The 12,753-nt window shown below is 35.6% G+C and overlaps 1 protein-coding gene across 1 annotated transcript; it reads left to right on the plus strand.

Moving 5' to 3' along the window:
• The first annotated feature begins 8,539 nt into the window (after positions 1 to 8,539).
• LOC113291869 lies at positions 8,540 to 10,487 on the plus strand. The gene is made up of 6 exons (XM_026541352.1): positions 8,540 to 8,752; positions 8,932 to 8,984; positions 9,205 to 9,652; positions 9,787 to 9,878; positions 9,983 to 10,074; positions 10,165 to 10,487. The coding sequence occupies exons 1-6, from the start codon at positions 8,540 to 8,542 to the stop codon at positions 10,485 to 10,487; spliced, it is 1,221 nt and encodes a 406-aa protein (XP_026397137.1).
• Positions 10,488 to 12,753: the final 2,266 nt, after the last annotated feature.

Genomic DNA, 12,753 nt, shown 5'->3' on the forward strand with positions numbered 1-12,753 from the left:
TCCATTCCATACTTGTTTTAGTTATTATTCTTGCATGTATTCGTATTATTACCATTGCTTTCTTTTATTTGTCTCTATTAGGTGAATCATCCAAAAAGGAGCTACAAAGTTCTGAAAAGATCTAATAATATAAGTATCCCAAGTATCCAAGCGCCCAAGTCCAAGAGAAGTGGAAGAAGTGCGACGAAAAGGAGCAATACGCTCATAATCAAGACACAGGCCAAAGACCGATATTAACTCATTCAAATTAAGTATTTATCATCACCATCTTGAAGATAATTGAAATATAAAAATAATGCAAAAATAATGAGGACATTCCGAGTTCGGATGAAGAAGTTGTGGCCAAAACAGTTTTCATTGAATACCGAAGACAGTGAAGTCCGCGAACTGGGTTTGCGAACCGAGTTCGCAGACTTATTTACGAAATTATCTGCAGGAATTTGAAGTTTGCGAACTGGGTACGCGAACTTATCAAATGGGAAACGTGTATTCACACTTTGGAAGGCCTAAGGGCACGTTTGGAGTCGTTGTGTCATATTTTCGGGTCGGGTTCCTAAACCTAACTAAATACTTGGACACCAAGCAATGTAAACCTATAAAAAGGTATTAGGTTATGTAAAATCACAAGTTTTACATCAAAAACCTAGGGTTTACCCCTTTAGGGGGAAACCACCATTCTTCATCTTCTTTGTAATATGAGTAGCTAAATACTTTGTTGATTAAGGATGAATTCAATGTTCTAAGCATGAAGCTTTATTAATAATACAAATATATTGATAGTTCTTATCATCGTCGTTTGTCTTTACCATATCTAGGGTTTATGAGTGATTCTTATATTGATTTGGGAGGCCTACTAGATCATTATATTGATTGTTCTATTGCTAGTGGAAGTTATGAGATAAGTAATCGTCGATTAACTCTCTACACAAGTAGAAATCACGAGACCTTACAGAGGGATTCTGTGTAGCAATCGTGTGTGAAGATAACACCAGCAAGTAAACCTTGAGCTAAGAGTAGAAATACTGGGATCAACCTAATTCACAAAGCTTAAAGCGTTCGATTGGATTACCCCTTGAGTGAGCCACTACTTGGTGGTTCAGTTGAATAGAATCTGATATTGGAGAGCTTATGTATGCGTGTTAAAAAGAGTTTTGGGGATAACACTGAGCTAGCTGTTATTCCACGGTTGGTGATGAATGGTTCTTATGAACAATAGATAAGTATATTAATCCAGTTATCGCTTGGTAACGACGAAGGATTCCTTGATCATCTTTCTTTTATTATTATCTTTTTATTAATCTTAAAACCAAATCCCCCCTTTGTTATTTACTTTATCTTGCTGATCAAATAACCTATCAATTACACAGCTCTCTGTAGGAACGATCTCTTACTAATGCTATATTACCAGTTAATTAGTGGGAAATATATTTAATAATTTGTTGTGCCTACGACAGCCCATACATTAATGCATCTTTTGCATTGGGTAAGACTATTCCTGAAAAGGACATTGTGATGAAAATTCTCAAAGCGCTGCCATCCAGATACGATTCTAAGAAGCATGCCATCGTTGAGGGAAATAACCTTGATGCTCTCTCCAGAAATACGTTGGTTGGGAAGTTAAAGATCTTTGATCATGAGCATACATCCAAATCAGGAAAGGATGTCGCTTTCAAAGCAAAAAAGAACACTAAATTACTTGACAAAAGTAAAAGTATTTGTATCTCTAAAGATGATCTTTCTGAGGCTGATTCATCAGATAAAGATCTTGACAAGTCGGTCTCTTTGATTACAAGACAGTTTAAAGATCTTCTATTGAAGAGAAGTAAACGGTTTACCAGAGAAAAACCTAGGTCATCAGTTAAACCTCACAATCGTGTTCCTCCTAAAAACAGGGATGTTTATGAGACTGATGACGAGGATATGCCACAGTGCTTTAAGTGTAAAGGTTTTGGTCATTTTGCAAATGAGTGTCTGAACCGCAGAAAATACACTGGGAACAAAGGTCTTGCTGCAACTCTTTATGAAATGTCTGATCACTATGATTCTAATGAAGACGAAAAATCAAGTGTTGCACTTCTGTGTGAAAATATTGATTTTGATAATTGTAGCAATACATACATCAATTTTGATATTCTTTTAGAAGAAAACTCAACCTATCTGGAAGATAAAGTTGATCTTTCTGTTGGAAACTCTGTGTCTAATTTTTCAGGTTCCACTATGTGTCTAACAACTTGCACATCTCGGGTGTCTGAATTATCTTCCAGGTTGACATGCTCTTATTGTTCACTCAAAGGTCATGAACTTTCAAAGTGTTTCAAGTACAAACACAAAATGAAGTATGTCAACAAACTTCAACGAAAAGCTAATTGATTAGCAAACAAGCTCAAACTTGTTCAAAAAACCTCCGAGGTATGTAAGATTTTATCTTCTTCGAAGAAGTTAATTTTCAAGGATAAGACAAGACCACTAGAGAAGAAAGTATGGTCTAAACATTGTGAGAGATATGGTTCGATGAATTCCTTTCAAAAAGGTTATAGTGGACAGATTGTTGTTCACCGCAGCACAACTTGATTGTGTTGTTTGGTGCATCTTGTCTTATGTGCCTGATCAAAAGAGACAAGATTGGGCACACCTCAGGCTTTAGGAAAAGAGAAATATCTTTAATTCGTCTTGTTTTTTCTCTTCTTAGCTTTGCTGAGTTATGCAAGTTTGGAATTCTTCCATATCTAATTGATATTGGAAGGGAATTCCCTGTTCAATCAATAAAAGAGGGTTTTTCTCGACAATTCTACCCTTTTTAGGGCTATGAGTTGTGCGTGCACGAACCTGTGTGTTTAAAGGTTTCGTAACCCTACATTCCTTTTTCCTTCTCTGAAACTCTTTTTATCTTAAGACTGCTTGTTGACTTTATACTGTGATTTCCTCTCACAAACCCTTACGCATATGGATACTCCAAGCATCATGTCTTCTGATGGAAAACATGTTAGTATGATTGTTAAGCCATCAATCATGAAGGAAAAAGAAATATCTCGGTTACCTCCAACTTTGAAAAGAAACAGAAGTAATGTGAGGAAGCTAAGAGTTGTTCCTTCGAACTCTCAGGAGTTTTCTGGTGTTCTTGAAGAGTTGAAGGAAACAAGGAAGGAGATTCAGCAAATAAAGGCTATTGTTATGAGAACTCTGGAAATTCAGAAGGCCCTGGTTCGATATCATCAACCTAGAAGGTTTGTTGGAATTGACTCCTTTATTCATGAACCTTATGTTGCCATGGCGGTTGACGACAAGGAGTTCGGGGACGATAAATAATTTTTCAGAGGTCTCAATGTCTAGGAAACTTCTTATGAGAATTTTATTCTTGTGTTTTTAAGAAGGATAACTATGGTTTGGAATAGCCATTATTGTGAGTACACGTAGCTATTGCAAATGTTTTCATCTTCAATGTTTTTAGATTTATTTATTTAAATTCTAAGTTATTTGGAAGATGATTTTTGCATTATTAATCTTTATGGTTTCATATGTTGCAAATTGTTATGGGATATGTTGTTTACATCCGTGAACCTTGACTATCCCATATTTGTTCAAAAGTAATCTCTATTATATGTCGGTATGAAAATATTGATAAAAGATAGGATGAACTTTTGATAAACAAAAGTTAAACCTATTATGTCTTTATTCAAATATTGATGGAAGATAGGATGAACTTTTGTTTACAAAGACTAAGTCTATTATATGTCATTGTGCAAATAGTGATGAAAAATAGAATGAATCTTTGTTTATTCCGCATCTTTGTGGGTAATTCAATTGTGATTTTTGGATACAAATTCGTGTTCCCGTGTGATTTGATTATGTCCAAAGAAATCCTTCTTTTCTCGTAAAAGTAATTTCGCTCTTGTTGTTCTTTCGGGAATGACATTTTATGGGGGAGAGTTATTTTTGAACTTGTGCTTAATTGGCAAATATTTGTCGGGAGTGCGGCTGTGGAATATTGTAGGAGTTATCTTGTATCTTTATAAACTCCTTGATGAATGCATTTAGCTTCAGCTATATGATTGCATCTAAATAAGTTGGTATGTTATTATCTTTTGGTCATGAAGTATCTCTATGAAAATTTCATGAGGATCCCACTAGTTTTCGTACCTTTGCCAATTTATATTGACAAAAATTGGGAGAATTAATGTGTAGTTTCATACTACAAATACATATGGTTTACGGATCATTATGTAAGGGGGAGTGGTTTTCATGTCGAGATGAAGTATTGACTAAGGGGGAGTGATACATATCACCATAGAGTTGTTGTCAAAGTTGTGATACAATTGAACTTTGATGTTGTGTAATGATACTATGACACTGTATAACAATGATTCAGAGCAACTGTTTTCTCATTGTTATCGCTACGGATCTTCAACAACTATGATGCTGAGTTGAACATGTTTAGAATCATGGAATACTTGGAAGTGACGAAGATTTCGAGTCGTGTTGAAGATGCCAAGGAGATCAGGCATTTGGATGAGAAGCTACAGAGTTTTATTTATTTCGTAATCCATATGCATTGATAGTTTTGTCATTAAAAGTGACAAAGGGGGAGATTGTTAGAGCACTGCTCGGTCGAACTCGCATGCGTTGATATCTCAATCATGTTTGTCAATGTTAGTGATCAAAACTATAAGTTTTTATTTCTAGTCTACTTATAGATGTCTCGGACTAGGACATAGATTGTGTAGTTGAGCCTTAGACTTCATAGTGTTCATCATTTGAGGACGAAGAACTACTAAGGAAAGCTTGTGGAACTTCATCAACAAAAGGTATGTGGAGACTAAAACTCATCTAACACTTGGAAAGTCTATTTCTAATCTATCTCCAATATTGAGACAAAACTCGAGTTACGATATAGTTTTCTATTATACACATTTGAGATTTCGAGCTGAGTTTAGCTCGCTTACATATTTCTCGGAATATGTGTTGGAAAGCTTTCGCTTCGACCAAGTTCATCTTATATTTTTGACGCAAGTTAAAAGATGATCATGTGAAAATTGCCGAGTAACATCTTACATGGTTTGTATGATACAATCATTTAGTGTAGATTTGGAATATTTCATTATGATTATTTCTATAACTTGAAAATTGCTTTGATGCTAAAAGTGTGTGAAGAACGACTATTTTCATCCTCCAAGAAAGTTTCAATGATTGAAATAAGAGTTTTGAACACTTAACCATTATCGGATATGACATGTTGTGTACTCTTGCACATATGTAATCCATGTCTGGGAACCATAGTATGCGTACCCGTACGCATACCTGTTGGCTTGAGAAATCCGGGAACCTAAGTATGCGTACCCGTTCGCGTACTGGCGTAAGGATCATGTCCTAATATTTTTGTGGGGATTGGAAGTATGCGTACCCGTTTCATACTGGAAAAACCCAATCTTGGTCCGGGTATTTCAAGTATGCGTACATGTTTGCATACTTGAAGGTTAAAGTTCTAAATTAGTTGTGTACATGAACTTAAAATTTTATATAATAAGGAATGTAATCTTTGCAAACCGTGGCTATAATGTTCATGAATTGATTCGAGTGAATCAAACCGATTTTGCTTCAATTGTGTTCTTGTATACTTCCATGAGAATATAGCAATTGAACAACTCTTTAACTAGTTTCATTTGAACTAGTTTCAATTGAACAACTCTTTAACTAGTTTCATATAGCTAACTTCGGTTAACTATTGTTGAGCCAACATGGTGTACACGTTTAGGTACGGTTACATAAACCTAAATGAGGGTACATTTCATTTTTGTGTAACAAGCTAAGTTCGATATAACGGTTGAAAGATATTATCTTGGTTGAATCAGGTTTTTCATCTAAAGGTGAATATTGAATGCTTTGCTACCAAGGTAACTTAGATTGCAAACCCTGATTTGAAAACTATATAAAGAAGAATTCTAGCAACTGGGAAACCTAATCCCCACACTTCTGTGTTACTAGTTTCATAGCTAGAGTCGATTCTCCTTTAACCTTAGGTTTCTCAAGATACCATGTAGGTTAACGACTTGAAGACTTCATTTGGATTGTGAAGCCAGACCCAACTATTTTCTATATAGTTGTGTGTTCTGATCTTGCCCGATTCTATCGTTTGAGTACTATCTTCTCTAAGATTTGCTCGAGATTTAATCTCTGATAGGCAACATAAAAAATAATCACAAACACCTTCGTCTCATCGTTTGTGATTCCAAAATATCTAGTTTCACTTCCATACGATTTAGATTATTGTGAGGTGATTGATAATACTAGGTTGTTCTTCGGAAATATAAGACCGGTTTATCAATTGGTTCCTCTTCACCTTGATTTATCAAAAGACGGAACAAAACTCATAGGTATTCCTGTGGGAGACAGATTTATCTATTCCAGTAGAATTTTCTGTGTGAGACAGATTTATTTATCAAGTCTTCGACTTTGGGTCGTAGCAACTCTTGGTTGTGGGTGAGATCAGCTAAGGGAATCAAGTGTGCAGTATCCTGCTGGGATCAGAGACGTAAGGAACGCAACTGTACCTTGAATCAGTGTGAGATTGATTAGGGTTCAAGTACAGTCCAGTCTGAAGTTCATTGGTACTAGGCTAGTGTCTGTAGCGGCTTAATACAGTGTGGTGTTCAAGCTGGACTAGGTCCCAGGGTTTTTCCGCATTTGTGGTTTTCCTCGTTAAAAAAATTCTGGTGTTTGTGTTATTTCTTTTCCGCATTATATTTTGTTATATAATTGAAATATCACAGGTTGTGCGTTGAATCGATCAATTGGGAGATCCAAATTTTGGTTGTTGATTGAAATTGATGGATCCTTGAACATTGGTCTTTGTTGTCGTTCAAGTTACTTCTCTTATATTCAAACGGGCTCGCAAATTTCTATTTGCTGATTGCAGATTGAATTGAGAGATAGAGATATAAACTCTTTGATATACTTTTCTAAAGATTGAGTATGACTGTCTAGTTGATTCTATTTAAAGTATATTGGAGTAAGTCCTCTCAAATTTCCAAACGAATTGTTGGGTGTGGTTGTTGTACCCCGCATTTTCAAGTTTCACATAAAGTCTTATCTTCCCTTGGTCTAGGAAAGGAGAAGGTTCTCATAGGTAAACTTTTAATGCTTCAATAACCATTCCAATCATATTTGTGAAGAATAATTTCTCAAGACCAACATCATGAATGTTAGCGTAAAATACTTGTGAAAATGTGAAATCCTTTACAATTACCATCAAAGATGTCACCAAAATTATACTTTTCAAAACAAGATAATTCACCAACATGCACATAATCCTTGACCAACTTCTTTTCTAAGATGAAACCTCTAGAAATAATTTTGTCATAGGTTTTGGAGTATTCGTCATTAACAAAGATAATCCTACAAGATATTTGATTACTTGATCTGTTTTTTCTTTGAGAGTAGTTAATCATTTCTGATGTTTCTTTAGAAGTTTTCTTAGGTTTCAAAACATCAATTGCTTGAATCATATTTCGAGATATTTAACAAGAAAAGTTTTACTTGAAACTTCTTCTTTGCAATATGAAATCTACCAAAATCATGACATAGTCTCATAAAGATAAAATGGTAATGTCTTGAGTAAATAGAATGGTTTTGTCTACCTATTTGTCAATAAAGTTCTTCAAATGTCTTCATTTGATCTTCAGTCTTTAATCTTCGAGGGTTATTCAGTCAGGGGCGGAACCATGCCCGGACTAGGACTGGCTCTATCCAGCCCTAGCCAAAAAAAAACTTTGCGTACTTAGTAGTATAAGTCAATCCCAATTTGAAGCAAGTCCAAGCAAGTCCAGTCCTAGCCAGTCCTCTTCTTTATCAAAAAAAAAAATTACGGGAAAAGAAAAAAAAATCATTATTCTCTGTGTGAGCAGCGGGAGAAAGACTGAAAAAGGGAAATTGGAAAAGCCATAAAGGAAAACCTTAGGCTAGGTAAGAAGATGAAATTTGATGTTATATTATTGAGTTATTAGGTGAAATTCTATGCACTTATTTGCTTAATTTCATGAATGGAGTATGGGTTTTTGTTAATTTGCTATCACTAGGGTTTCTTAGTTGGTAAATTGTAATTTTGTGTAATTAAAAAGATCAATGTTTTCAGTTTAATCTTTGATGTTAAATTTTTAATTACTTGATTGAATTGTTGTTTAACCTAATTTTGTTGATGCTTTGGATTTTCTGATTTGGGGGTTTTATTTGGATTTGTAAGGAATGCTTGTTTTATGGTTTTTGATGGTACTTTATATTACTTGATTATATGGGTGTTTATGAGAATCGGGGCTCAATTAATGTATACCATTAACAAATTAAAAAAATTACCAAGTGAATTCAGTACTATCTTGGATTTGTTTTGTCAAATGTCTTCCTACAGGAGTTATATTTCAATGATGCATAGTAATTGAATCAACTTCTGTTATTGTGTTACAGGAAACTTCTGTTACAGGTTGATAATATATGATGTCGGCTCATCGTAAACCAAGCAAACGAGGAAGATTTAGAAGCATATTACAACCCCATGCCCAGGGTAGATGGATCAGAAAGTGTTGTTCTTGCTCCAAATATTGAACTCAATGAAGTAGTTGTTGATGCAGTTGAACCCGAAGAATTACACACCCGAAGAACTAGAATAGAAGAAGACAGACCTGAAGGGATGGAAGTTACTCCATTAGAACGTGATCCGGGGTTACGAATTCCAGTAATGCAACATCATGTTAAGAAGCGTGATGAGGTTCTGCGAGCATATTTGTTGTTGGGACCTTATCAACCGAGATTAAGATATCCCCGCTCCAAATTCAGGAAAAAAACATTGTGGGTTTAATTTTAGTTGCTTCGCGCAACATCCTTGGTTGGAGTATTCACCTTCTAAAGATGTTGCATATTGTTTTCATTGTTTTCTTTTTGAATCAGATCCACCAAAACACTCAGCATTCACTAGTGAAGGTTTCAAAAGATGGTGTTCTGTTAATAATGGATAAGCATGTGCATTTCTAAAACACTCTGGAAATGTTGATTTTGGACACTTTACTGCCCAAGGAAATTCCGAAGCTTTGAAGAATTCAGCTCAGCGAATAAGTATTTTAGTAGAGAAACAATCAATAGAATGTTGTAAAGAGAATAGGCTTCTCTCAAGACAACAATTGACTGTTTAAGATGGCTCGCATGTCAACAATGTGCTTTCAGAGGTCACGATGAGTCAAAAGGTTCAATGAGTCGTGGAAATTTTATTAAATTGATTAAGTATTCAACATCACTTAATGAAGATTTGAATGCAGTCGTCTTGGAGAATGCCCCTGGAAATGCCACTTATACTTCACCCAAGATTCAGAAACAGATCTTGAATATTATATCTAACAGATTTAGAAGCAAGATTCGCGAGGAAATTGGAAATGCCAAATATTGTATCCTTGCTGATGAGTCGCGGGACGCTTCCAAGAAAGAGGAAATTGTGATTGTTTTAAGGTATGCAGATATTGATGGTTATGTTCAAGAAAGGTTTTTTGATATTCAACGTGTTGACGATACTTGTGCTTTAACTCTGAAAAATGGAATAACAAAATTCTTAATTATTATGATCTTCAAGTTGAAAACATGCGAGGGCAGGGGTATGATGTCGCTAGTAATATGCGTGGTCAGTGGAATGGCTTACAAGCCTTGTTTCGTTAGGAATGCAAATATGCATATTATGTTCATTGTTTTGCACATTGCCTTCAGCTAGCACTTGTGAAAACAGCTGAAACTTTGGGTCCAGTTTAAAAATTCTAGTCTATGTTAACATCAATTGTCAATCTTGTTACATCTTCTTCACATCGGTTTGGTGATTTTCAGTCTGCTCAAGAAGATGAGATTGCCAAAAGGTTAGCTAGTGGTGAACTTGAGACAGGGAAAGGGGCAAACCAAATAGGTACTTTGCCACATGCTACTGATACCCGTTGGATTTCCATTATGGTTTTGTATGCAGTTTGATAGATAAGTTCGAAGCAACCTGCACAACTATTGACCATATTGGTGCAAGTGATCCGAAAGTGACTCCTAAAGTTGGTGAAGCACAAAGTATTTCTGAAGAAATGAGATCATTTAGGTTTGTATTTGTCTTGCATTTGATGTTTAAGATTATGTGAATTACTGAAATATTATGCCAAGGTCTTCAAAAGAAAACACAAGACATAGTAAATGCAATGGCTCTAGTCTCAAACACAAAAGTTTTACTTAGAGAATTAAAAGAAGAGGGGTGGGAAAATTTTATTACAAATGTTGTTGAATTTTGTGTTGCACATGGTGTTGAAACACCTAATATGGAGGCTCACTATATGATGGGTACATGTCGTTCTTGTCAACAACGTGATAATATCACAGTAGATCACAATTATCGTGTTGATATATTTGCTGGTACAATTGATTTTCAGTTGCCACAGCTAGATCATAGGTTTCCAGAGGACACGATTAATGGAACTACTCATTCTTAGCTCTTGTTTGGATCCTCGGGATTCTTTTAAGTCATTTGATGTTTATAGTCTTTGTAGTCTTGCTGAGAAGTTTTATCCTCTAGATTTCAGTCCGCAAGAGGTACACATTTTAAGAAATGAGTTATAACATTATGGTCATGATGTAGTTAATCATATGAAATTTCAGAACTTATCAACTATTTCCGAGTTATGTCGGAAACTAGTAGTAACCAAGAAGGCAGAAGCTTACCCTATGATTGACAGATTGATTCATATTGTGCTTACTCTCCATGTTTCCATGGCATCTGCATAAAGATTTTTCTCAATAATGAAATTGGTTAAATCAGCTACTCGGAACAAAATGGAACAAGATTTTCTTAGGGATTGCATGATGCTCTACATCGAACAAGACATTACAGGAACTATCTATACCGATTCAATCATAGATGAGTTTGACGAGTTAAACAATCGTAGGATACAACTTAAGTACTAGTCATGGGTTGAAGATAATCACTCTTTAGTAAAATATAAATGCGGGTTGGTTATATTTTTTGGTAAAACATTTTGACATGTATATTTGGAAAAATTGATATAATATATATATATATAGTCTCACTATATTTATACGTTGTTACTTCTTACTAACAAGTGTAGGCTAATATATCGTTAGTAATGGCAAGGCTAAGCATTTTAATCGGGTTAATCATTGAAATATCGTGTATGTTGATTAGGAAATTATTATAATTCATGTGTTATTCGTGTTATCTTGATTGAATTGTTTCTTAGGAGGCAAGAAAACAACCAGAACTACATTAGGTAGCCGCTGCACCAAGTCAGGTGGAAGCAAGACTCAATTGCCTAAAAATAAAAGGTAATTTTTTCTTTTTTTTTTACTTGTGTGTAGAATTTTTTAGTTCTTAAGCCACTCCTAGTCTCAAATCCTAGTTCCGCCACTATATTCAGTGATGTCTGACATTCAACTACCAATTCCAATCCTAGTTCGAGACTTGATTTTAGTAAATTAGAAACCAAGTCATAGTTTTGTCCAACTAACATCGGAAAAACAAGATTCTAACAGTGGTGCATCAAGATAGTGGTATGCTGTCAAAGAGCCAAATTAATTAATTTCCTGGAACTGGCAAAAAAAAAAAAAGCCAGCTCTGCCAGCCTTCGTGAAACCGAGTCAAAATAACCACCATGCTACCGTGCCAGTAGACCATCTAAAACAAATTTGTGCCCTAATTTCAAGTCCAGACACACATAGTCTTCTCTTCTCCACTCACTCATCAGAAGTGAGCACATCCACCACCGTCCACCGCCTTCATCACCACGAACAACCCCACCACTACCTTCTTCTTCTCTTCTATCACAAAACCCCTACCATTTATCTACTTTACTCTTTCCACGAACACCACAAAAACCCCAATTTCCGTCACTGAACTTCCGTAAACCCTGATAAATTTCTGTTTCTCTAAAAGGGTTTCATCATCAATGGAGTATTTCAAGAAACTACCTGCAGATATCACATTAGACATTCTTACTCGATTACCAAGTGAATTGGTACTTGAATGCAAAATAGTATCTAATAGACTTTATATTATCCTCTTGTCTTATTTACCTTTAGGAGATTTTCTCCATTTACTTGGGTTGTAACACAAAAGATATTATATTGTTTTATATATATTCTAGCCAAGAGGAACATTTCTCCTCAAGGAAATTATCATCAAATCCAAGATGGTATCAGCCCCTCTACGATCCTATTTTCTCTAAACCATTAAAATCAATGGCGACGGAACAACTGAAGCTCACAGACATTGCTGAGGCATATAGTTCTATGCATCTACAGCAACCCGATGATGCTTTCTACATGGATACCGGTGCTACCTCGCATCTCACTGCTGATTCAGGTACTTTACATGACGTTACGAATTCTAGTATTGTACGGTCTATCTTAGTTGGCAATGGAAATAGCATTCCAGTTTCTGCTAGTGGTACCAAGCTCATAAACCTCCCTTCTCGCACCCTTCAACTCAAAAATACTCTTGTTGTTCCCATTATTATCAAAAAATTAGTTTTTTTCGTAAGTTTACCACTGATAATCGTGTGTCTGTTGAGTTTGATCCATCTGGTTTTTATGTGAAAGATCTGAGTTCGAGGAGGATTATCCTTCGCTGCAATAGTTCCGGGGAGCTCTACCCTATCACCAACTCTGTCGTGCCACCTACAAAATCGTCCCAGCTTCTCTCATTTTCCTTGCTGCTTTTTCGCCAGATATTTGGCATAGCCG

This window comes from Papaver somniferum, chromosome 6 (assembly GCF_003573695.1).
Source record: "Papaver somniferum cultivar HN1 chromosome 6, ASM357369v1, whole genome shotgun sequence".
Lineage (NCBI taxonomy): Eukaryota > Viridiplantae > Streptophyta > Magnoliopsida > Ranunculales > Papaveraceae > Papaver > Papaver somniferum.

Excerpts from the sequence above, each read along its gene's own strand:
- LOC113291869 (XM_026541352.1), top strand. The coding sequence starts at position 8,540 with ATGCCCAGGGTAGATGGATCAGAAAGTGTTGTTCTTGCTCCAAATATT. Across the intron at positions 8,985-9,204 it reads GTTTCAAAAGATGGTGTTCT|AGGTCACGATGAGTCAAAAG; the intron begins GTTAATAATGGA and ends ATGTGCTTTCAG. Across the intron at positions 10,075-10,164 it reads TAAAGTTGGTGAAGCACAAA|GTCTTCAAAAGAAAACACAA; the intron begins GTATTTCTGAAG and ends TATTATGCCAAG.